General features: G+C 53.4%; 1 protein-coding gene across 1 annotated transcript; it reads left to right on the top strand.

Annotated features, from left to right (window-relative positions):
• Positions 1-1,245: 1,245 nt before the first annotated feature.
• CFAP70 (cilia and flagella associated protein 70) lies at positions 1,246-24,534 on the top strand. Its single transcript, XM_075165840.1, has 27 exons — positions 1,246-1,473; positions 3,473-3,659; positions 3,987-4,082; positions 4,325-4,404; positions 5,458-5,634; positions 6,035-6,217; positions 6,674-6,765; positions 7,840-7,939; positions 8,891-9,025; positions 10,559-10,726; positions 10,964-11,044; positions 11,538-11,629; positions 13,932-13,992; positions 15,318-15,509; positions 16,163-16,294; positions 16,950-17,075; positions 17,625-17,758; positions 17,857-17,972; positions 18,132-18,323; positions 19,294-19,401; positions 20,167-20,255; positions 20,965-21,117; positions 21,845-22,006; positions 22,451-22,540; positions 23,589-23,690; positions 23,945-23,992; positions 24,358-24,534. The coding sequence occupies exons 1-27, from the start codon at positions 1,246-1,248 to the stop codon at positions 24,436-24,438; spliced, it is 3,405 nt and encodes a 1,134-aa protein (XP_075021941.1). The 3' UTR covers positions 24,439-24,534.
• The last annotated feature ends 123 nt before the right edge of the window (positions 24,535-24,657 follow it).

Below are 24,657 nucleotides of genomic sequence, written 5' to 3'. Positions count from 1 at the left end.
CATCCCCTCCCAGGGAACGGGCCAACCCGCTCCGGGGGTCCGGCACCCGCCCCAAAGGCTGGCAGCAGCGGTGGGGTCCCCCAGAACACCTTCTGCCCTGGAGCTGCCCCCCCCCCCACAGCCTGGGGCAAGCAGGGGTGGCTGTCCCCCACCCCCAGGACCTCACCCCACACCTCTCCCCTCTGTCCCCGTGGGGCCTGCCAGTCTCCCATGGCGAGGCGCCTTCCCTTGGCTTGGTTTGTGGGGTCCCCCATCTCCCTCAGGGCCCTCAGTGGGGTGCAGGTGAGCGGCTGGGTGGGCACCGCAGCCTCTGCCAGGAGAGGGAAAGGGGCCAGGAGTGGGGCTGGGGCAGCAGCGGGGCTCCCCAGGGGCACACCAGGCTGCAGGCAGAGGACCCAGTGCCCCTGCAGCACCACCCCAGGGCCGAGCCAGGTGGGATCAGGGGGACCCCCCGCCCCATGGGGTGCCCCACAGGAGCCTGGCTGCCCACACCCATCATGGCGGCGGCGGCGGCTTCACGGACACGCCCCCCCGAACACGTGGTGCCGAGCTGCGGTCTCGCGAGGCTTCGAGCAAGCTGCGTCGTCCTGGTTACGCGACGCGGGCCCTCCCCTCAGGCAGGTAGGCCGCGGGTTCGCGCCCCGCCGCCGGCCGGAGCCAGCTCCCGCCGCCCCGCTCCCCCGGCGGCCTCCTGGCTGCGGTGAGGGGCTGCAGGCCGCACCCCGGGGCGTGAGGGCCCCTCGGGGCCGTCGGTCGCGGCAGGAGGCCGTGCTGAGGCGGCTGCCAGCCTCGGGGAGGACGCCGGTACCCTGCGCCCTGGCTGGGGGAGCTGGGGGAACCGGTGGGGTGACGGGGGGTGTCCTCGGCCCAGCCGGGTCTCCAGAGGGATTTCACGGCCGCCGGGGCGGAGGTGCCGCAGACAAACCTGTGGTGGTGGATGGAGCCAGGTCCCCCGGGCGTGTGTGGGAGCCGGGTGGGGACGGGCTGGCGGCCGCAGGCCTTCGGCCCCCGGTTAAACTAAACAATAAGCAACAGAGAGCCCCGGGGCCATACCCTGCGCTGGGGCTCGGACTGAACCCCCCCCATGTGCGCGGAGGAGCTGAGAGCTGCAGCTGGGTTAAATTTACAGAGCTGGATAATTTTCGCATTACATTTCTCCCTGTCCTTCCCCCGCTCCTCACGAGAGATTCATCACTGACAAAGCCGCCTGCTCTCAGTGGTGTTTTGACAGCCAAGCCCTGAATAATGCTAGCAGCCACGGCTGCTGTGCCCTGCAGATGTTTCTGGGAGAGGAATAGAGCAGTTTCATGTTTCTTTCCTCGTTCTTTTTCCCGCAGAGCCATGGAGGTCCCTGTGGAGCTACCTGCCGGAAAGGAGTCCTCTGCCTCACCCGCTGCTGCACCTCTTCCCAGCGAGTCACAACCAACACCAACAAAACCAGTACAGATCACAGTACTGAAGGCGCAAGACCTGGTAAAGTTCTTCTGAAAATGTCTCTGCTGGTTTATTAAACGAGGCCAGAGCCATTCCGTGTGCTGTGATCCCATTCGAGACCGGGTGTGAGGTGATAAGGCTATAGGAAGGAGTGGTGAGAATATCGGAGACTCAGCGATGCCACGCTGTGGCTTCCTCCTCCCGGCTGAGGGCTTGTTCGCACAGAGTAAAGGCACGGATTGGGGAGCGCACCTCCTCAGCAGCAGTCCAGAGGTGCTGTGTTGAAATGTATCTCTCTGCCTTCTCTGCCTAACTGTATGTAAATGGCAGCTTTTTTAAGCAAAACACAGTGAAAATGTGTATCAGTGAGACAAATACCTCTAGAAGGATCCGACCTTGCATATAAAGCCAGATTTTCATCCCAGCTACAGCGGTTTAAATCGTATTGACACCAATAGGGTGGCTCTGGTTTAAAAAGGCAGTGGTTCCAGTGCAGTTACAGGGCAAGACTATGAGCTGGTTCCGATCAAACCATGACAACTGCGATTTCCACGTGCTGCGTGATACACCCAGCTGTCCTTAAAGTCTTCTAGAGGAGGTGGCATTTGGGAGGGAATGCGGAGGAGAAGCTCAGCTACTGCTGCAAGCACAAAAATGCAAATCCCTGCTTCTGCTCTAGCAGCAGGCAAAAAAAGCAAACCAAAACCGCCTGCCTGTTTTTTCTGAGGTTTTTACGTTGTAGTGTTTAAGTACCTCTCACACCGATATTTTCAGCGATCAGCATCTTAGGTGAGAAGTATAAGGTAAGAGGAGGGAAAACAATGCTGAAAATAATAGACTGGTGGACTGATTGCATCTAGAATGTTACTTTGTGGTTCTGATTGCTCCGTCTTAGAAAAGGCTATGGCAAAAGGAGGGAGAGTTACAAAAGTGCAATAATAAGAACAACAATATGAAAAAAATTCCAGCCATAAGAAGTGTGGAATCTGCTTAATTAGAGGTGGTGTAGAGGAGGATGAGAGAGGAGTCTAGGATAATTAATGGTACAGAGAAAGGTTAATTGGATTCTTCTGTTTAGCCGTTCATAGAATATATGCTCAAGGAGACAGTCAGAAGGACTGAAAATTAAAACCAAGTGAATGAAATCTTGTTCTGTGCAAAAGCCAATATGGAAGTAATTACCCCAGTGACATGGGGAGAGGGAGCTGAGGGAGAGGCCTGCGGAGGTTAGGCATCCCCGCGGCTCAGGACTAAATAAAAGCTGGGTTGGGGTACAACGGTCCTCGTGTTCAGGGCGGCAGCCGCTCTTCCCTGGACGGAGAAGTAAACCGTGTTTCTCCTGCAAGGGAGGCTCTTCGGTAACCGCCTGTCTCAGCACTTCTTGCGCTGCTGTGGAGGTGCTCGCTGCTGCCCGCTTGGCCGGGGCTGCCCGGGCATGTGGATCCCCTCTGCGATGTGCTGTGCTCTCACCATCCCTGTTCACCCGTGTTTAAGCCCCTCTGTGGAGATATTTTAAAATTCGAACCTCCTCATCTCTGCTTAAAGCAAGTGGTATGAAGGTGGTGTAACAAGAAATTGCAGATTTGATTTCAGGGCATTCTGCAGCCACGTGGTATACACGAGTGTCCTGTGAGCTCAGCCATGTAGCTCAGGAGCTACTTTCTTAGGAGACGACAAAAGTCTCAAGCTTTCTGGAAGCACAAAATATCAATGGGATATTTTGGGATTTGCTTTAGATGTGTCTTTCATTGCCTTTCCTGGGGTGAAGCCTGGACCTCTCCATCTCCCCTGCCGCAGCTCTTGATAACCCTTGGGGCATCACAGCATGGTGGAGCAGGAAATTGCCCTCCTAAAGATAGGGAAGGGTGAGGTCTCAGCACGGCCAAGCTCTCCTCCTCTTCCCATTCCTGTAGTGGAACAAAGACCCCCACCAGTGAACTCTCTCCTGGGCGCTGAACTGAGCTGCCTGCCAGAGGCAACTTTGATCCTGAGCCTGTTGCGGCAGAGCCAAATGCTTAATGTGCTGTTTGTTTGACAGAAAACTATCAAAAGCGACGTGTCAGTTACTTTGGTGCGTGCGGAGTACAACGGAGCGATCTTGGGAGACTCCTCCGAGACTGATGTCTTGCCAAACGGGACAGCAAACTATAATTTCATGACCAGCTTTGAGTGCAGCCCCGATGGGCCCAACTCCTTGGACGACATTGCGCAAAAACCCGTGCTCTGTAAGTACCTGGCGCTGAATCTCCCTCCTTGGAGGTGGGTGCTGCCAGCTGCTTCGCTCTGCCTGCCTGCCGCAGGAGTCATTCGTTCAAGAATAGCACTTCAGCAGCAGCGGTGGGAGGGTCTCAGCGCTTCTGTTCCCATCTCTGCCAGCTGGAAGAATCCCCTTTCATGTTGGCCTGAGCTCCTTGGCTTCGCTGTTCTTGTCGGCCTTGGGAGATGAAGTAGGAGCGTGTGCCAGAGCTGACACAGACCCTTTGCAGCCCCTGAACTGCTGGTCTGAAGCTGTCTGAGAAACTCTGCCAGCTCCTCTCTTTTTATCTCTTTAGTGACAGTGATAGAAGTGTTGCAAAGGGAGAAGAGACAGAAGGAGAAGACTGTGCCTCTTGGCCAGGCTGTGGTGGACCTTCTACCGCTGCTGCAAGGTACAATATTGACCTTCACAGCCTCCGTAACCACTTCTTACTCCCTGGCACTTTTTGATCTTTGCTTATGGACCCCTGACTATAACTTACCTCCTTTTGACAAAACGCACTTCATAGCATCTGTAGAAAGCTGGGTCCGGGGGAAGAGGGGGTGACATCAGTAGCTCAGCGTTAGGAGTTAGGCCATGATTTCTCTGCAGAGGGTTTCACTCTGTGCTGTTCTCATTCCTGTTTCTTCCCAGGACAGTGTTCATTTAAGGTCTCGGCTCCTTTGTATGCAGTGCCTACCTCTCCATTAGAGAGCCTTCAGCCGGAGGCCAAGGTATGTAGAATTTGGAACTGTTCCTTCGCTCATTCAGCTCTCTGCTGCTTTTTAATGGGAAGGCGAGCATGACTCAGCCGCCTAGCTCATCACGGATATGTTATGGCCCTATATGTTACAAGCTTGGAGGCCTTTCCTACTCCCATTGATGTCTGTCCCTAGTTGCCTCTGATAGGTGAGGTCGTGCTAGGAAATGTTAATGTGTGCAGCTACCAATTGCTCTGGAAAAAATATTCAAGATGGAAAGCATAGTGCTGAAAACCCAGAAAAAGACAAAGGCAGGATTACCTGCCCAACTTTATATAGTCTTCCCTTCTGTGGATAAAATGCCTCAGAGTCCATTATTGTACAAGCTCTCACTGCCTTTCTTGCAAAGTTATTCATTCAGCCAGTTGAAAAGTACCCAGTGAATAAAGCAGGGAACGAAGTATGACACTGGGAAAATGTGTCTAATTTTGCTCCTGAGTCTGCCTGCAGTTAGCACTGCGAGTGAATTGGAAGGGCGGATATTGCATTAACTTTTCTGTGTTTAAGAGGTGTTACATAGTAAGCAAAGGCAGGGGGGTGCTCATTAGGGAGGAGAGATAATAAATGCTGACCAGCTGGTTTTTCATTGCACACCATCCATCCAGGGCTGGGACAGGTAATCAAAGACTGCACACAGCATGTCGAGATAGGGCAGAGTCAAAGTGTGGCCCTAGCTCGGCACGCTCTGAATCACCAGGGGAAAATCATTATTTTCCATCCCTGATGTTCTTTCTCTGTGGCTCATTTTATGAGACCCTGACTCTTTCTCCCGGGCTCGTTTTATGAGACCCTTGGGGCATATGAGCCATGCCTCGAGCAGGCTCCGATTTAAACAAACAAATATCACACTTCAGACAAATTGATCATGAAATTCCTTTCCTGTGCTGGTCTGTTTTCTTTTACATCTGAGGTGAGGAATAAGATAACATTATACATTCTGGCCTCGGGTTTCTGCCTGCTTCTCCCTCAAGAGCAGGAGAGTTATAATTGTCTAGTTACTGGCTCTACTTTATCCTTGTCTCACAGGGTGGCCTTGAAGTGACAGTGTGCACCAAAGAGCCCCTGCTTTCTGCAACGCAGCTTTCAAATGGTAACCTCCTGAGCGTCACACTGGAGGCAGCTTATTCCGTCCCCGAAGCGTTTGCTCCCAACGGACCCCTGCAAAACTACATGGCTTGCTTGCAAGTACCAGCAGCTGGGGAGGTGAGCATCGGTCCCGGCACGGTGAGAGGGGTTTTGGCTGCTACAAAGTGGATTGCTCTCCCACACTGCGCACCGTGGAACAAGTGTCCAGGTGGGGTGTACAGCTCCTGTGCTTTTGCACCACCAGTGTTTGTTGCGAGTGCTCAGAGCCTCTGCGATGTGACGTGTTTCTTAAAGGCAAATGAAGGTCTGCTCGGCAAGATTTGGATTGAAACTGGCAGGTTTTTTTCCACATGGCTATTTATTTTTTCTCCATTCTTTGTATGTGTGTGGTGGAGTGTGTTTTCCAAGCCAGGCCCCTGCGCTGCTGCTTTGCTTTGTTAGACCCAGCTCAGAGCAGCTGGCACTTGCTCCTGCTCCTGTTGGAAATGCAAATCCTTTCATTCTCATGTCTCTCTAGAAGGAATTGCCCTTGCTCTTCAAAAATGGTATCCTGAAGCTTGCCGGTGAAAAAGAGCCATTACCCTGGCCCAAAAAATGGCCCCATGCTAACATCGTGGCCCCTGGCGCTCTGAGCATACCCAACTCCTTCATCGTTGGTGGTCCCTATGAGGTTGAGGATGGAGAGCTCAACAAAAGAGAGGTAAGGAAGGACTGGCAGTGTCATGGCTGCAAGGGAACCAGCAGGTCTCGCTGAAGGAACTGAGAAAGACTTGCAGAGCCTTGCTACGGGAGGAAGGCGGGTGGTCGGTCCTCTGCGCAGTGTCCAGACACGGAGATGGTTCCCCTGGGACAGCGGGCATGATAACTCACCGCAGGAGAGTTCCCTAGGGTGTGTGTGGCAGGTCTGGTCTCCAGTAAGCTACCCACTGAGCTGCTGGGCTGGGAGTTGTATTATCTCCCTGTGAGCCAGGCTCTTAATATTAATGGGCTCTGGCGTCTGCAGGGAGGGCTGCTAACTTACTCTGCTGGGATGGCCTGGGTAGGGTGAGTTGGACACCTCTGTCTGACTCACGTTCTCTCCCAGGGAACATCTGGGGGGGTGATGCAGGCTGTACAGCTTATTGCCCTGCCTCTGACGGCATGCTGTTTCTCACAGGACAGGGAGTTTAGGATCCAAGCAGAAAGCACGAAGAGAATCGTATGGGACATGGAAAGGCGCTGTTACCTGGATCCTGCTGCAGTAGTTGTGTAAGGGACCTGAGAAACCTCCCTTCCAGCGGTGGGGAGAAACCATCCTAGAACGCACTCAGCTGAGTGACCTGTCTCAGGCAGGGAGCAGCAACATGCAGGTGCTCTCAGACCTCATATATGGTCAAACCATGGCTCTGCCTTGCCTCCTATGGCTGCTATGGCTGTCTGTTGGCTAAAGGTGTTCGCTTGAGCAAGGGAGCAGCTAACTGCCTTTAATTGCGGCCAGCAGCTTAGTTCTGCTATGGTGAGAGAAGATGAATTGGCTGTAGTTGCTGTCTCCAGGCTGCAAATGCTCGCTCATGCTGCCAGCAACTGGAGCTGGTGACTCTTCCCTCCGCGGTTTGAAGAAAGGGGCAGCAGAGTTATGGTGAGCAGACATGGAGTAGGGTGGCCCACACAGCTCTCCTCTGAGCTGCTAATCAATTTTTGCTGAATTCCCAATACATTAAAATCCTTTTGCTCCATGTGGGCACTCTTCATTTGCTTTTTAATTGGATAAATGTTACCTTTAGCAGCTCCAGATATCCAAGATCAGGATAAGTATCCCATTTGTCTTTGAGTCCTGCTACGTTCCTGGCCTCAGCTGCATCAGTTTCACAGCCAAATTACTCCTCATATGAGGAAATACTCCCTTCTATCTGGCTTGATTTTAAAATTTTTTTTCCCCTACACTTTCATCAGCCTGCCTGCTGGTTTCAGAGTTACCAGGCACATTGAATGGGAGCTCAGGGTCCGCTTGCTCTGTGCAATTCAGGATTTATACCAAAGTTAATCATGTTCCTTCTTATTTGTTTCATTTCTGAAGTAACAAGGGGAGAGAGAAAACCTAGTGTGTCGCTCTCACAATTGTTTTACAGCTGGCTGTGCCATAAATGCACACAGCAGTGGATGGAGAAGAAAATGTACCAAGCCTGCCCCAAAGCACAGATGTTCCAGTGGCCCGAGGGTGCTTGGGAGTGGGTCGAAGCAAACCCAAGGGGGGATGCTTCGGGGCTGCTGGGGCAGAAAGGAGGGCAGTGTGGCTCTCCAGCTTGGTTTCTGCATCTTCTCAGTGCCCTCCTTTGTGTTCAGTCTGCAGAAGCGCATTGCGGAGTGCCGGTACTGGCCCGTGGAGGTCTGCAGGATGTCTGTGGCCTCACCCAGCAAAGGGAAAACTAGCAAAGCTGACAAGGTAAAAGCGGGGAGGGATATGTTGTTCTGGCTTGTGGAGCAGCATTGTGTTATTGAGCATTTTCCTTTCAATGCCTTTGTAATACCAAACCCAGCCTTGAACCAGCCAAAGCGAGTCAGAGAGCTAGAGGCTTTGTAAAAGGATTAATCAGCCTTATAGAGACGTTAAATAGACAAAGGATAATATTTTTTCATTATAGCATACAGAGCTCTCACTGACAGTCTGTGGTAGCTCAGTGGAAAAGGGTCAGGGAGAGGGTGCTTTTTGAGAATTAAGGTAATGCACTGAGCTTATCTTTGGCCAATGGGTTTTTGGAGCATCTTGAAGAAATTTGTGCCTTCTTTCTCGGGGTGTAAATAAGTTATGCTTTTGCACATAAACTGGGGTGGTTTAACAAAGAAACAGCCCCTTAGCTAATCGTTCTGTTCCTGGCAACTGATCGTGTGAGAGCTCCTAATCTGTTCCAGGACAAAGTGATATAAGTTGGTATAAATCGCTTTCCACGCTCATTGGTGCCAGAAATTTGCAGCTCTGACAGAGATCCTTCTCCCTTACCCTCACCAGTCTGCTGCTAGCCCGGACTCTCAGACCTCCTTAGCTACCTGATTTCTGCCAAACCTGAGGTGCACAGCTCTGGTAGGGTCGCTTGGATTTCTAACCGCATAGTTAGTAATTTTGCAGCCCTATCTTGAAAAGACCATCCTGAGGAATAGCACAGTGTGGGCATTAGAGAGACAAGCCGCCCTGCAGGGATTGGAATAAAATTGATATTCTACATCTTGAATGACTCCAGTGTTTTCGTCCAGGTTGTCTCGGCTGTGTGCCAGTGACAGAGAGCCACTGGCTCATCAGGTGCATCAGTTTGCTGTGTGGCTTCTTCTTAATGGGATCGGTGACCTTGTTTCCTTACAGAGAATAAAGTCCGTTCAGTATCTTGCTCTGTGTTTCCAGGGAAATGAGGACAAGCAGATTTGCTTCCATGGCGTGGCGTACGTCAACATGGTGCCTTTGCTGTGCCCCGGTGTGAAGCAGATCCGAGGCGCTTTTCGTGTCTTTACCTATCAAGACAGCGAGGTGTTTGAGAAGGTGAGAGCAAGGCCAGCCAGCCAGGCTCTGCTCCAGCTCTGCAGCTGTGTTTGCACAGAGTGGGGCTGGGAGCAGGCAGCACGGGCAGCGTGGTGCTCTGAGGCTGGCTCTGAAGCTTCACTGCCCTTCTGGTGGTGGAGAAAAATAATGCGACAAACTTTTAGGTGCAGACTTCTCAAAGGCAGGGGATTTCTGGGCATGCGGGAGCAGGTTTGGGGGCTGAGGGAGGCTCTGAATCTCACTCCATTCTCTTCTCTGCCAGCAGCTGAGCAGGGAGAGCTGTAAGAATGCTCCTCTTTCCCCAGTCTGCAACATAGGCAAATGAACTGCGTTGCTGGGAAGAGCAAACAGTGGCTCTAAAAGGATAGCGTTACCCCAGGCAACAACCAAAAAAGCTGTCACTGGAGCTCTTTCAGCTGTAGCTCACGGAGGTTTATTTGTCTTTGCGTTTCCCCCCGCTCTGTTACTAAGAGCGACAGTTGCATCTCCATTTTCCCACAGTACTCTCAGAACAGACCTGAGCTTGTTTCAGGAGGGCAGATGCGCAGCCTGGTTTTTCTGCCCACGGCCCCCGTAGTGCTGTCCAGGCCGCAGGAGCCGGGTGAATTACAGCCCTTCTCCCTGCCTCCGTGCTCCCGCTGGCAGTTGCAAAGCAGGGCTAGGCACACAGCTGTTTGCTGGTCTCTGCTTTGCCGCCGTGATTAATGGCCTCTTGGCTGCATGGTACTCCTTGTCCTGTAGCATTTACCTGTCGCAAGTGAAGCGACACGTGCTTTCTCTGTCGTTCTCATTCTCTGGTTTTGTGGATGCTGCTTGGCCTTGGTCTAAACGGTCTCGGTATAGCTGCTCCATCCTCTCCCCAGCATCCCCTCAGTTCTTGCTAGCCCAACTCATGTCACAGTGACGGCTGGGAGGGAACCGCCTGTCTAGGTGGTCAAGCAGTGTGTAAACAGACAATCTGAAAAAACTGTTCCTTGCAATTCACTGACGGGTGTCAGGGAAGCTGCCTCACAACATAAAGTGAGCCGGGAGCTGAGAGTCACTGCAGGGCAGGCGGGGGCACCCAAAAAATTGCAGAGCAGACCTAGTGAGGGTAGCCAGATTGACCTAACAGTCCGCATCACCAGGCAAGTCCATAGCCATGAGGCGGGTCCCGGATCAAGCCAGGAATTCAGGCCAGTGGGTCAGGATTGGCGCAGCATGGGGCTGGGCTCCAGCAAATCTACCACAGAGCTCAGGCAAGAACCCAGGGCCAGCACCTCAGTGAAAATGCAGCTCTCGAGAGAAGACCCCACTGAGGCTTTCTCAGGCAACTCTTTTCATCGCAGTCTAACCTGAGGCTACACAGCTATACGGTATCAGAGCTGGCCTTGAGTACCAGCAGCTAAACTCCTAGGAGGGGAGGATGAGTTTGCGGAGCTCCTTAATGCATTTAGGACCCTGACAATGAGTTTTCTGATGTGAGAGGTTAAGGCAAAGGGGTGGGGAAGCCTGGTTTGTCCCTTGATTCCCTCTGTTCCTTCTTTTTTTCAGACTAGAAGTCAGCAAAGTGTTTTCCGGGATCTCAGGTCACGGCTCAGTCTGACTAAGGAGCAGCTGTGGACGCCAGGAATCAGTACTCCCCTTTCCAGAGCTGTTCCCAGCAAGCCTCAGAAGGAAGACAAAGAGAAAATCACCAAAGATAAGGATTCCAACAGAAGGGTAAGGTCTAGAGAGGCATACTGCAACATGGTTGCTCCATTTCCACATCAGAGGTAGTTGGGGCATGCAGAAACCAGGGACTGATGCTGTGTTGCCTCAGCCAACTGAGAGATACTCATTATCTTGAAATTTTAGTACATGCTGCCTGAACAAATGTACCACTCACATCCTGAATTTGCGAAGGTGTGAGGTTTACTGCGTCTGAAACAAGAGACGTCTTTTCTTTTTCTTCAATAGATGTCCAACGCACCCAAAATCCAGTTGTCAGATGCCACTGCAGAAGCTGAAAATGCCACATATCTCAGCCTTGATGGACAGGTAATTATGTATCTCCAAAGAGAAGGAAAGACTGCTAGACCATCACTATGCCGGTGTCTCACACCTTTCACGCAATTAAATTCTTCAAGAGTGAGTTGGACAAGGAATGTTTTACGTAAATGCTGTCCTGGAGTTCTTCCAGTGACGTCCAGCTGGACGGCAGTCTAGCATTGGGCTAAAAGGTCTCTGTAAATAATCAGGTGTTTATTTACAAGTGTTCCTTCATATTTTAGCTTCTCCCTCAAAACATCTAGAATGCATATTCATTCTGCAAGCAAACTGATTACCTGGGCTTTCTCCTTTTTCCTAGACTGGTTTCTTGAGCTGAATTTTGGTGCTGTAAATCATTCTGAGGGCAGGTTATAAAACAAGTTGTATGTCTGCAGTTTGAAGAGGATTTGCTGAAGATCTGTAGCTATTTGCTCAGTCTTTCATCATGCCAGTAATGGCTCTTGACAGCACAACATTGACAGTGCAATGTTTATCTTCACAGCAATACGTTGAAGCAGGAACGTTCCTGGTGATGGAGATAAAGCTGGACAAGGCCTTGGTACCAAAGCGATTGCGAGAGGAGCTCACCAGACGGTGCGTAAAGACGTGCTGTAACTCTGGGGCTGACAACTCATTTCTGCAGGATAGAAACAGGGCTGTACAGCGAGCCACCCCCCTTGGGGTGCTCCGTAAGGACCAACCGAGGGCCTGAGCCAAAGCCCACTGGAATCAGGGGGAGGATTTGGCCAGACTGCTTAGGAGATGGCATCTGGTGTGTTGGGAAAACACTTGCGTTCATCCGAGCTGGCATCTCCCTGCCATTCCTCTCAAAAAGAGACACCAAAGCAGCACAGCAGTGTCTGCGTTCCCATCTGGGCTTTGATTCCCATCAATCCCCGTGGGCTGGCCTCTTGCACGTGGCCACCAGCGTGGACTGCCCTGGGTAGCGCTGCTGTAACTTCAACATGGCATTCTATCACTTTTTTTTCCTTTTCAGAAGTTTTCTCACAATCTTCTACCCATTTCTCAGCTCTTACATTAGTTTTCACATCGTTCCGCTGTAGAGCTGCTCTCTCTTCTCTGCTGCTTCGAGTCTTTCACTGTTTGATTTGAGGCAGTTGCTTCCTGTCCAGTGGTAGCCCTGCTGCGTCACAGTCTAGGAAAGTCCTAGCGTCAATTTATTGAATAAAAAAGAGAAAATGCAGCATAAAGTATAACATGCGCAGGCGGTATGTCTCTCTCAAACAGAAATATGAGCGGCAGCCATTCTTTGAAGGGAAAGTATGCGTGTTGTCTTCTGTTCTGCCTGCTGTCTTCTAGGAAGAAGAGGTTGAGGAAGGTGAACCCCCCTTACACTAGACCTTCTCCTGGCCCTTTTTATACCATTCCCGCTCTACTGCAACTTGCCTGAATTCAGTGTAGTTCCTCCTCCTTCACCTGCCACGCGCAGCTGCAGATGTCAGGCCTGAAAATTCAGCCCTCCTGAGTCGTGGGAAGGGCCCTGTCTTGGGGGACTCCAGCTGATGCCACGTACCTGTGTCCTAGCAGACGAGATCAACAGTGGATCTTTTTCTGGAAGGATGTTTAAATACATATCTTAGTAGCAAACCACAGCTGTCTTTCTTGAGCTCCATCCAGAATTCTCTGTCAGTCTCCGCCTGGCCCTCATCGCTCACTTGCTTTCCCTGGGTTGTTGCTGGTTTTCTTTTTCTCATCTGAAAGTGAAGTTTTCATCTTCACCACTGGCAGCGGTGACACGTCAGTGATGGGTGCTGTTCTGAGGCTGGGCGAGGGTGGGACTGTGAGGGTGGGAGCTGCACTACCCACTTGTTCAGGCTTTGTGGCTTCCCGAGGAGTGGTGACGGGTCTCTGCAGAGCAAGGGGACCACTCAGGGCCACGGCACCAGACCGCACAGCAGGGAGTGCCAGAGGGGTTTGTGTGGGAGAAGCGGCCGGGGCTTGGGACCTGGAGAAGGCAGCTGGTCAGCGGCTCTGTGAGCTGGCAGAACAGTTACAGGAGTGGTTTATATTTGGCGGGGAATAAGCAATTTGCTTTGCTAATTGGGTAGGAGCCATCACAGGGATGTGACACCTTTGCTTGGTGGGCTGGATTGTGCTCTAAGGACCAAAGGTGTTTTGGTATCAGCAAGCAGGAAATCTTGATAAAAATCCCAATGAATGTAGGCTGGTTTGACACCAAGGATTTTAGTAAAACCTTAGTAAAAATTATGGCTTTTGATCCATATTTGAAAGGTCATTGTAACCCTAGTAGTGGTACAGCCAGGGTTGGTACGGTGTCTAGGAGTCAGTGCATGGCCAAGGGGTGAGGTGCCACAGCTGCACTGTGGGATGTCGGGAACTGATGAATCGGGTGGCCTGGGGTTTACAGTGATAAAATTCTTCAGAGCTGTCCTCAGGTTGGTACCGTTCCTACAGCTGTTCTGGCCGACCCGGGAGGTTGTGAGTTAAAGGAATAGCAACTTGATAAGATCTGCTTCTCTAGGAGAGTGGTTTTGATTGCTAGCAATAACAAATGTTAACCCTACCTGCTGGGCTGAGCTTCTACGATAGTTTTTGTGTGATGGGTCAGTCAAACCCAGTGAAAATAACAACGAAATAAATCTTACCTAATCCCCATGGGGTGTAATCATCAGCAGGGAGCGAGGCAGCAGCTAGTTCTCTCAAGACATTATGAGTTACAAGCATCGAACGTAGGTGCCTGGGCTTTGCAGTTCATTCTTAGACTTCAGTTCTCCCCCCTCCCCGGGTCCCTGGGAGGTGTCTCAAGGATACGATGACAGGCTGGAGCCTTCGCACTACAGGCTGCCTGCGCCCAAGACAAGCCAGCGCTGCTGGCAGTGTGTCTGGCTGATCTCTTCTGTCCTCACGTTGACAGGGTCAAGCAGATGATTCCTCCTCGCCCGCCGCTGCCTCCCCGGACTGCAGGGGCCAAGAAGGTACGTGCCACCACTCTGCCACCTCATCCTGCCCTCATCCCTCTCACACAGGAGAATCTTCATTCTCAATCTCAGCCCCGCAGCGACATGTAGATGAGGCTTGAAGAGGAAATACACAGAAAAGAAAACTTCTGGATGTGTTATCTTCGCAGTATTATGGCTCGGAAAATCATTCCTGGGCTGCGTCACTCATGTTCGCAGCCCATACGAAGGGGAGAGATCTAGCAAAGGCAGGGAAGGCAGCAGTGTGGGGGTGTTTGGAAGGAAACGGGATGCTGGGGAAAGAGGTTACCAGAACCTTATGTTTACCCCAGGCAGGCCCAACAGTTTCTTCTAGGACAGTTTCTTCTAGGATGAGAGGAAATGGCCTCAAGTTGCACCAAGGGAGGTTTAGGCTGGACATCAGGAGCAATTTCTTTACTGAAAGAGTGGTCAGGCCTTGTAACAGGCTGCCCAGGGAAGTGGTGGAGTCACCATCCCTGGGGGTATTTAAAAGACGTGTAGATGAGGCACTTAGGGACATGGTGTAGTGGGCATGGTGGTGTTGGGTTGACGGTTGGACTCGATGATCTTAGAGGTCTTTTCCAACCTTAATGATTCTGTGATTCTATGATTCTCTCAGACTAGCCCATGTGCTTCATCAGACCCAGACAAACGTGAACAGAATCAGCCCCGACCACTCTCAGGTCATCCAGAATTTTTAAGGGCTTTTGTGTGTGTGAAACCCTCAGAAAATGGTCTGAGAGTGCTGGCTCGTCTTCTGTGGGTACGGAGCTGCCATCGAAGGAGAACGTCCTCAGATGGCCCCTGGCCGATGGTAAATTCAAAGTAACAGTGGGGGAGGAAGCAGCACTTCAATAACTGACCCCAGTGCCGCTGCAGAATTGATTTGTGCTGGCCTGTCTGGAGTGCACAGGGTGATACATTTTGATATCGCAGCACATGGAAGCCTCTGCCACCGAGATTAGGGAGATTACAGACTGCTGAAGAGGGCTGGCCCATGGGTTTAAAAGGCTCCCAGCAACTGAGATATATTTTACTTATAGCCAATTATACTGCTATAGAAGAGATGACCATGACTGAAATACTGGATTCTGATTGAAAAAAATAGCAGGAGCAATATCTAATTATTAAGGAGCTCTTTTGTATTTACATGTAGATATTTTCCCAGCCCTCAGGCACGGACAGGAAAGGATGCGTGCCAGACTAATTGAGACTAGAGTCAGGTGGAGTTTATGGGAGACGTGGGCTCTGGCAAATAAAATACATTTCAAGGTTGATGGCATAAGTGACTTGTGAAGTTTGATTATTTATTTATTTCCTAGGCCGTGGAAGATTATCACAACCATGTCATGAGCATTGCCGTTGCCATCCTAAGCGAATACCATGAGCTTTTTGGGAAGCGGCTGCCTGACCAGGGAGCAATAGACCACCAAACGCTGGAGGAACAGAAGCGTCAGCTCAACTTCAAGCTCAACAGCTCTGGGAAATATTTTGCTTTTAAGGAACAGCTAAAGGTAAAGAGTCCATTGTGTTTTTCATTTCCCTACTTGTTTCGTCCTGGCAGTTTCTCAGAGAGGAACTGCTGCTCCATGGTGGTAACTTAGGGGGACGTGTTGCTCCAGAATCCCTTCCTGCCACCCGGGGCTGTTGCAGTGGGCATGGGGAGGGACAGGTTTTTCCTCTAACAGAGCAGGCACCAAGCTGCTTTGGTCACGCGCCGGGAGAACTATTCCGTTACAGAGGAGAAACTCCAAAGCTGATCACATTCATTTGCCCCACACTCACAGCCTGAGGAGGGCAAAGCTGACTGCTCTTGCACACTCGCAGACGGCGCTGGCAGAAGGAGGGTTCCCCTCTCTCAGCTGGTCAGCCTTGGCCACGCTCTGCCTGGAGACCCCCTCTCTGTGCCGAGGGGACCAGCCTTCCCACATGTTGTCCCTAAAGGGCACCGGTGTGTCAGGGAGAGCCAGGGCTGGGAGGTGGGAAAGGAATTCAACCCTGCTTGCTTTTCTTCCTTTTATCGGAACTGGGCTGGATTTCTTCCTCAGAACTAAGTTGGAGCTTCAGGCAAAATCAGTGTGTTCTGGCTCCGTATTATTACACTTGTGGAGCTGGTGGGGGGCGCAGGGAGGGACCTGCCTTGTCCAACAGTCGCACGTCTCTGCAGTACGCTGTAGTGAAGATTGTGAGGGAGAAATACCTGAAGACCACGGCGTTTGAGACCCAGGAGCAGTTCCAGGCATTTCTCAGTGAGCTCTACGTGTACCTCGTGGACCAGATGCATGTTGCCCTGAACCAGGTAGGGAGAAACCCTGATGTGTGTCTGGTCAGCTGGGACGGGTGACTTGGGACACGGCTTCACTGTGGATCCAGGGCTTGACACTGCGTCTAGTGAAGGCGGGGGGACTTTTGCCTTCAAGACAGAAGCAGGCTCGTGCTTTCGTTTGCTGCAGTTCTCACATGTGGGCCCCAAGCCACACTCAGAGGCAAGATCTGGGGCATCTGTATCCCACTGCTACAAAATCCTGATGGTGGGATATGTGCGAGATGCCGCTAGTAAAAGCTGCTGTAGCTGGCTCGTGGTGAGGGTGGCTGGGTCTGTGCCACCTGCCGCTCACCCGGGCAGAGCACAGACCTTCCAGCATCAGCTGGGGTCACCAGTAAGTGACACCACAGAGGAATTTTGAAATGGTCTTGATCTAGGGGATGCTTTTACTTGTCACAACTGCAAATAATGGATATTGCCCCATCCCTGTGTGGCAGAGGTACCTGTGAATGACAGGAGTGTCTCCCACCACAAACAGGAGCCGGGACAGCTTGCCTTTCCAACCCGCCCAGCCCCAGCCATACCAGTGTAGTCAGTGCAGTGCTGGACTGGAGGCTGCTGCTCTACTGGGATCATGTGAATCGTTCTTACCCTCCCGGGGCTAACACTCTGTCTTGCTCCGTACCAGCTGCTGTCCGAGGAAGCTGCTTCCCCTGCCCCTCTGTCCCGCACGACCGAGGAGCAGCTCTGGCTCTTTGCTCGCGAAGCTGAAGTCAACAAGGACTACAAGCTGGCATCTCTCTACCACCAGCAGGTAAAGGAGCCCCTGTTCTTTCCTGCCCATCTCCCGTGTGTCTGGGCTGGCAGCCAGCACGCCATCGCGGCGGCGTGGGGCCCGCGTTGCTGACAGCTCAGCCGGCCCTGACTGTTGTTGTGTAGGGAGGAAGGAGGTGAACGTGACCAGGATACTCAGGCTGAATGTGTGAGGGATTTTCTAGGGAGGTGCTGCTCTCTGGAGGATGTGAGACAGGGGCTGGCCCGGTCACTGGGGACTTCAGCCTCGAGGCCAGGGGAAATGGGATGAGCTGGGTCAGCACTGGGGACACTGGGCCCTCTAACAGGAGGCTAGAAGGAGGTCAGCTGAAGCTGGAGGACATGTGTTAGGTGAAGGAGGCTTCGAGGAAGCCCAGCATATCCCAGTTAAGGGAAACCCTAGCACATGATAGACAAGGGTTTTATTGTGGCTAAACTGGGCTGGCGTGGCCAGAGGAAAGCCGTGGTCTTTCCAGAGTTGTCTCCCCAGCCCGTTGTGTGTGCCGAGTGTGCAGCAGTCCTCACTCCAGCAATGATCTCTTGTGTCTAGAGGGTAGCTCAGGACCAGCGCAACATCCAGTACTGGCTGGACTATGGGGCGTTCTGCCTCCTTCTTGAGGAGACAACCAAAGCCCAGGAGTGCTTCCAGCAGGCTCTTTCTCTGGACCCCCATCACATCCAAAGGTGCTGCGTGCTCCTGGTGGGTGGGTGGCCGGGTGGGGGGCGTCCCCCACATCGCTGCCTGGGGCCTGCAAGGCTAACCTGTCCGACCCTGTCCCCAGCTTGCTGCTCTGTGGGGTTGCGGCTGTCGTGCTGCAGCACTACGAAGAGGCAGAGATTTTCTTTGAGGATGCCTGCTGCTTGGAGCCATCCAGCATTGTAGCCTGGACGCTTTCAGGTACAAAAGCAAGGCAGCCCGTGTGCTCAAGGCGTTCCTGTAGAGCCAAGCATTGCTTCTGCCCCTGGTCGTCTTCTCCCTGCTCTAATCTGAGGGCTCAGGGAAGGATTTTGCTAAGGGTTCAACGTCTGCTTATGCTGCTTTTTCTGTCTCCCATAGGTTTGTTTTATGAGCTGCAAAATAATAATATTCAAGCAGAAATGGCATTCCGTGAGGCTAAGAAGCTACTGCAAGCACAGCTCACCAAGGAGAGGAGCATCCCTGAGGCTGCTGAAGGAGAAGGAAGGAAAAAGCACATTTCTGCTGCATGTGTGAAGTCTCCCAGCCCAGGCCCAGAAGAGTGCTTGCCAGGTAATGCCGGGCAAAACCAGGAGGTGCCCTAGCACCAGCAAGGAGGGGGCTCGGAGCAGTGTGGGAGGTGGTGAACAGTGGAAGGAGAGGAGAAGTTTCTAAGTATTTCTAGAGGAGAAATACAAAGTGTAAAGGAAGAAGATGTGGACTGTGAGCTAGAATAGGCTGACCATGAACTACACAAGCGGAGACGACAGCGGGAAGCGTGCTGCTTTAAATGATGAAGCTTTCTGAAAGCAGCACAGCCTACGCCTTGTCTTACCCGCAGCCTAGCAGAGGGACCAATCTTTGCATTTATTTTTCTGCCCCAGCCCAGTGCTGCTGGTCTACTGCTGTGTGGGCAGTGGCCAGGGCGGCCAGAGGAAGCGAGCGTACTTTTTGGGGCGTTGGGAGGGCAGAGCTGCCCCTCTGACAGTCATACATTAGGGTCACCCAGCTTTAGCTTTCATGAAAGCGGTGGTTGTGACTTCCCGACACAGCTTGGAAAGCACTGCCTCACCAATTCAAAGAGCAAAACAGCTGCTAGTGGTGACCCTGAACCAAAGGCTTCCTTTGGAGCCTCACTGCGTCCAGCCTCACCCTGAGCCAAGGCCTTCTGTCCCGATTCCCTGATATTTGGCCAGGCTGCGGGAAATGTCGGCTGGCTTTATTTTTAACGTTATCACCACTTCATGCAAAGCGCCTCAGGCAGGCAGGCCTCGTGTCATATGCCTTTTTTTGCCCCTTCTGATTATGAGGGAAGGGATATTGCCTCATTTATACCTGTTTCTAGCTTCACATGGTAATCTTGTACTCAAAACCCCAGACCCAGGTATTGCCTCCTGCAAAGAAATTTCTTCCCAGTCGTGAAAATCTGATAGTTCTTTTATATTTTCTCTCTTCCCCATTTCTGGGGAATCACGCTTCAAACTGGGCAGTTTATGGCAAACTCTTTGTTCACACCTAATGGTTGTTGGGGGTTTCATTCCAGAGAGTGTTCCAGGTGGCTCGGCTGACAAACTGCCAGAGGTGGTGGAGCCTGCCCTGGCCTGCGCGGCACCCGAGGAAGAGGCTACTGCACCGGAGGCAGCCCCGGAAGGTTAGGGGATGGGGGCCTGGCGTGTAAGGGAGAGCCCCGAGCTGGGAGATGGTCTCGTGCGATCAGTGGCGAGAGGAGTAACTTGGGGAGCACTGAGCCGTGGCCATCCTGATGCCAAGGCAAGACATCAAGGCTTGTTCTCTCTCCCTAGCTGGGGAATCTCCAGGCAAAGCAGGTTCATCCTGATTTTCAGAGCAGCACATCTCAGGATGGACAGGCAGCCGGTGAATGCAGCGCTCTCCCTACAAGTCACTGCACCCAGCTGCCTTCATCGGCTGCTCGGATGTCTCCCTCCTGGGATGCCGGCTCTTAAACTGGCCCTACGGATCTCCTCTGGTCGTGTGTTGTGTGATCTGCCTCCTCTACAGCTGCACTCTCCAATGGGTGGCAATGAGATGGCAGTGCTGGGTGCTTCAGGCCCTGCTGGGTGGGTTTGGGGAGGCAGGGGCCTCACTGTAGTTAACTCTCAGAAGCTTCAATCATAAATTCCTACCTTTTCTTCCTCTGAGTTTGCACTGGAAAATTACTGGGTCAAGAGCATCATTTCTTTTCACAAAAGAAAAGAAACACGCACATCTTTTACAAAAACTTAAACCCTTCAGAAAGAAATGCTGAGTTAATCTCCGCTTCTGCCCCCTCTGCCACCTCCCGGCTTTTACACCATGTTGCTGGGATTCCTCTGTCCCCGCCAGGGTCTCAGCCCCTGGCATTGCTTCAGAAATAAAAAGCCCACTCTGGGACTGATGGAGACACATTTTCTTGCAGGACCATCCCCTGTTTCGGGACTTAGCCAGCCTCCCTGCACAATCTTCATGAAGGCAGTGGAATTCCTGATGAAAGTCAATGCCATCCAGGTCAGCTCAACGTGGAGTGGAAGAGTGGGAAGGGAGGTTTGGTCTCCTTCCCTGGGTTATTACCAAAGAGCTCCAGCAAGCTCCAGCAAGCCCCCTTCTTGGGCTCAGAGAACAAGCTGTGGCTACCCCAGATGCCGATCACAAGAGGGAGCAAAACCACCACTGCCCAGAAATGCAAAAGTGTGGCCAGGCAGAGTATTCAGACCAAAATGCTGGTTGGGGACACAGTCGTCTCAGGCAGGCGAGGTTCTTGGGGTGCCTCGGCTCAGCACTGCTTGCTGCAGAGGGAACAGCCACATCAGAAATGGTGCAGATGTGCTCTTCTCTGTACATTCGGAGATGAGATGCATTATTGTGATGCCTCCAAGACGCCAGTACTCCTTTCTTGTTTCAGATGGTTGTGTATGTCAGAGTACTTTTTGTGTCACCTGTGGAACGTCCCTGTCCCACACAGTTGTCTCTGTGGGATGTCTCTGACTGCCACATTATGCTGCCTGCCTTAATTTTACATGGCAGAAAGAGTTGCTTAAAGCAAAACAGAACTAGAAGTAATGGAGGTAAATATTCAAAGGAGGGGGGAAAAAAAAATCTCCTGTTTTCTGTTCATGGAAGTCAAATAGGTGCGAGTCAGTCCTCCTGCCGTGCGCTTCTGGGGGTGCCCGTGGTTCGCCTGCTCTCCTAACCGCGCCGGTGTGCCGTTCCTCCACAGTTTGTTCACATGGCGCTTGCCCACGAGCTGCTGAGCCTTCAGGGAGGTCCCTCCTGTGCGTACTACCTGGCGCTGGCCCAGACTTACTTGCTGAAGGAAGATTTCTCCAAATGCGAAGAATGTCTCTGTGAGGCCATTAGGATCGACTACATGGTAATTCTCTGTGTGTTCCTGGGGTGCAGCACAGCGTCCCGAAGCAGGACACTGGCCAAACACCGCAGCAGACTCTGCTGCGTGTGAACCTAGAGCCCATGCTTCGTTTCCGCGTGAGCAATTCTAATGCTAGTCTGCAGCAATTTCTGCAGGGGAGGACAATCACAGCTGATGAACCACATCAGGCCGTGGCTGCAGCACTGCCCTCCTCATTACCCCGCTTATTACTTGCCTTCTGTCATCTCCTGCACAGACAGGCGGCATTTCTGAGCGACGACTCCTCTCTCTGCAGCGTCTGCCTTTCTTTTCCCTTTGAATGTGTATATCCTGATCCTCTTTCCCTCTGTTGGTGAGTCAGGCTCTGTTTCATGAGAAACAAGGTTGCTACTCAGCTACAAAGCAAAGGCGGCTTTGGAGAGTCAGGTTGAATGGAAGGCAGAGAGGGCTGTGAAGCCGACATCTCCGAATGCTCTTTGCGTACGATACCTGGGAAGCCTTGCACGGGCCGGGACACCGTGCAAGGAAAGGCTGGAGGAGGCTTCCAGTGCTGGTGTAATGCAGGCAGCCCACTGGCTTGATTTTAATTCTGTATGTAAAAGCTGTCCTGCTATAATCAAACACCAGCCAGCTCCTCCTTTCTGCTGATTACAGGGGTCCCTGCCCCTCTCCCAGGTCTCTCGCCCTCCCGTCTCCCAGCCACGTCTCACTCCTGGTTTTGTGTGCACAGAATCCAAATGTCTGGGCTCAGAGAGGGCACCTGTGCTACCTGAAGAGGGACTTTGGCGAGGCAAAGGAGTGCTACGAGCGAACAATCAGCTTTGTGGAGGATGCTGCGGATATGCACTTTGTCTACCTGCGCCTGGGCTCCATCTACCTGGAAGAGAAAGAGGTGAGGAGCCAGCAGGAGTGGCGGAAGGGAATAGCAGGAGATTCCAGACCCCAGGTACAAGACACCATTATCTGTAGCTATAGCCGAGATCTCACGACACAGCAAACCCTTCTGGAGTGCTCCACTCCTTGGAGCGTGCACCTGCCCTGTTCCTTTGTGCCGGCTCCAAGTCCCCGTTGCAATGTCTCAGAGCGCTGCTGAGCCATTTCTCATCATCCTAGCGATGAGGGTGACTTCTACATTAGCGTATTAGTGCCTGCCAGCACAGAGCCACCGCCTCGGGGGCAGCGGGCAGGCTCTCAGCCCCCCCAGCAGTGGTGGGGACGGTGGGTGTCTGAGCCCCACCGGAGATGGGGTGTTTGGCAAATTCCTGAGGAGGGGGGAGCTGTCTGCGGAGCGATGCGTTTGATGCAGAGAGAAACATGATCGTCTCTCTCCTGGCAGTACGGCCGGGCGAAGCAGACCTACCTGCTCGCCTGCAAGAACTCTGCGTCCTGTCTCACCTGGCTGGGGGTGGGAATCGCCTGCTACAGGGTAAGAGCAATTACCTTCAAGTCATCTGCACTATAATTGGCTTTGTGGCACGGGATGCAGGGCTTGCTTTTGCATGATCCCCTTTATTAAAGTAAAGCTTGGCTGCCTGTGAAACCGATGCTCCTGAAGGCCACCATGTGCCTTCAGTCCCAGCGTGGCACCCCAGGCTACTCCTACGGGAGATGTCATGGGACAAGTCACCCGCGGCAGCTGCTCTGGGAGCAGCAATCCTTCCCGCCTCGTCCCGCTGCCAGGGCCTGCCAGCACCTCCTTCCCCAGGGTGTCATGGCAAGCACGTACTCTGGGCCTGGGCTTTGCTCCGAGCGCCTGCCTGCACATGACCTGCATGTCACCACGAAGGAATTGAGCAGAATGTCAGCAGAGAGGAATCTCGGTGCTTTCCCTGCCCAGAGGAATCCTGCGCCTCTGAAGGGCTGCCAAGGACACCCAGCCACCAGCAGCGCGGTATCTCCCAGAGGTACACCTCGCGAGGTTCCTCCAAGGGAGTTTGGCTGAGGGATGCAAACAGGGAAGGAACTTGAACTTCTGCTTCCCCCTCGGCCAAATGTACACCTCCTGGGAGGCTGCAGACTTGAGCCAGGGAGGTGAGCGGTGGCCTGGGAGCTGGCTGGAGCCCACCGGGCACCAGCTCCCTCGGCCTCCCGGGAGCCACCGCGCAGCGGGAATAGGGAGCAGAACCGGAGTCATGTTTCCTCCTGGAGCTGGACCACTCGGTTCCCAGAGGCGGAGGTGAAAGCGTTTGTGCTGCTGTCCTCACAGCTGGGGGCTGATTTGTAAATACAGCGTGTGCTCCCACGGGGTCGGGAGTCAGTGGTGAGAGGCTTGCCCTCCAGACCGGAGAGCTGGACGCTGGCACTGAGGATAACTGGTTGTTTTTACCCTAAGTCCTTTCCTTGCATCCCTATCAATCCCGGAAACCCTGCTACACGCTTTTGCTGCACTGATTTCTTTGGCTGTTAGACCAGATGCCCGTTTGGTTCTGCCTGCTGTTTGCCTTTTGTTCACACCTCTCCTTCTCTCTCTCAAGCTGGAAGAGCTGGTGGAGGCAGAGGATGCTCTCTCTGAAGCCAATGCCCTAAATAACACCAACGCTGAAGTGTGGGGCTACCTCAGCCTCATCTGCCTGCGAGTGAGTGCCCAGCCAGCTACTCCCACCGCCAGCCTGATGGAGCAGGGGGGGGTTGGCATCATGAAGAACATGTTGTAGATCTCAGGGGTAAAAACAGTTTGGGGACTGTGCTCGGATGGCAAAAGCAGTGCCCTTCCTCGCTGCCCGCCATCGCCTGATGCGCAGACTCCCCCGGGGCACGTCCTTTCTTACGCTACGTTACGAGAACCCGCGGGACGGTTCCCTCGCTAGCTGCTCTCGTGTCGTTTCCCCAGGGAGGACGGCAGCTGGAGGCAGAGCAGTGCTACAAATACGCCGTCAAGGTTTGTGCCTCCGCGGGGTCGGCAGGGCGGGCCGTGGGCTGCCGGCGGGCGGGGAGGAAGCTGGCCCGGAGCGTTCCCACACCGCGCCGCGCTTGCCCCTTCAACCTGCCGGTTTAATTTGCCGATGGGGCCGATGAAGGTTTGACATACGAGGACGCGGTGTGGGAAGAGCCGCCCTTCCCGAGCCCCTGCCCTCCCGCCGCCGTCCCCGCTCATCGCCCACACCGGCAGGGCGAGGAAACGGCCGTTTCTGTTTCCCGGGGAGCCCCGGGGGGCGGGGATCGGCGGGTCACAGCCGCCGGCGCTGCAGCCGGGGGGTCCCTTGGACTTGCCTGACCGCCCCCCCCCCCGCCTCTTTCCTGCAGCTGGGCCCGAGGAACGGCGCGTTGCTGCGGGAGATCCACGCCGCCCAGCAGCGGCTCGGCTTCGGCAACCCGGCCCTCTGAGCCCCCGCGCCGGCCGCCCCGCCGCTCCGGCCCCCCCCGCGCGTCCCCCGCCCGCCGCGGCCCCGCTCCACATAAACCCGCGCGCACCGAGGCCGCGTTTCCACCTCTACCGCCGCCACCCCGGAGCGCCGGGGGCGGGGCTACCCCCACCCGCGACGGCGGCCGCGGGGGGACATTCCTCGCGCGTCCGAGGGGCGGGGCGGGGGTCACGCGACGCGT

Source organism: Calonectris borealis, chromosome 16, assembly GCF_964195595.1.
Source record: "Calonectris borealis chromosome 16, bCalBor7.hap1.2, whole genome shotgun sequence".
In the NCBI taxonomy this organism is placed as follows: domain Eukaryota; kingdom Metazoa; phylum Chordata; class Aves; order Procellariiformes; family Procellariidae; genus Calonectris; species Calonectris borealis.
This window is presented reverse-complemented; position numbering and strand designations above follow the sequence as displayed.

What these genes read in the sequence shown, in the direction of transcription:
- CFAP70 (XM_075165840.1), top strand. Translation starts at nt 1,246, where the DNA reads ATGCTAGCAGCCACGGCTGCTGTGCCCTGCAGATGTTTCTGGGAGAGG. An exon ending in ATCTCAGCCTTGATGGACAG is followed by an intron (nt 11,045 to 11,537) that starts GTAATTATGTAT and finishes TTATCTTCACAG; the next exon opens with CAATACGTTGAAGCAGGAAC. An exon ending in CGAGAGGAGCTCACCAGACG is followed by an intron (nt 11,630 to 13,931) that starts GTGCGTAAAGAC and finishes TCACGTTGACAG; the next exon opens with GGTCAAGCAGATGATTCCTC.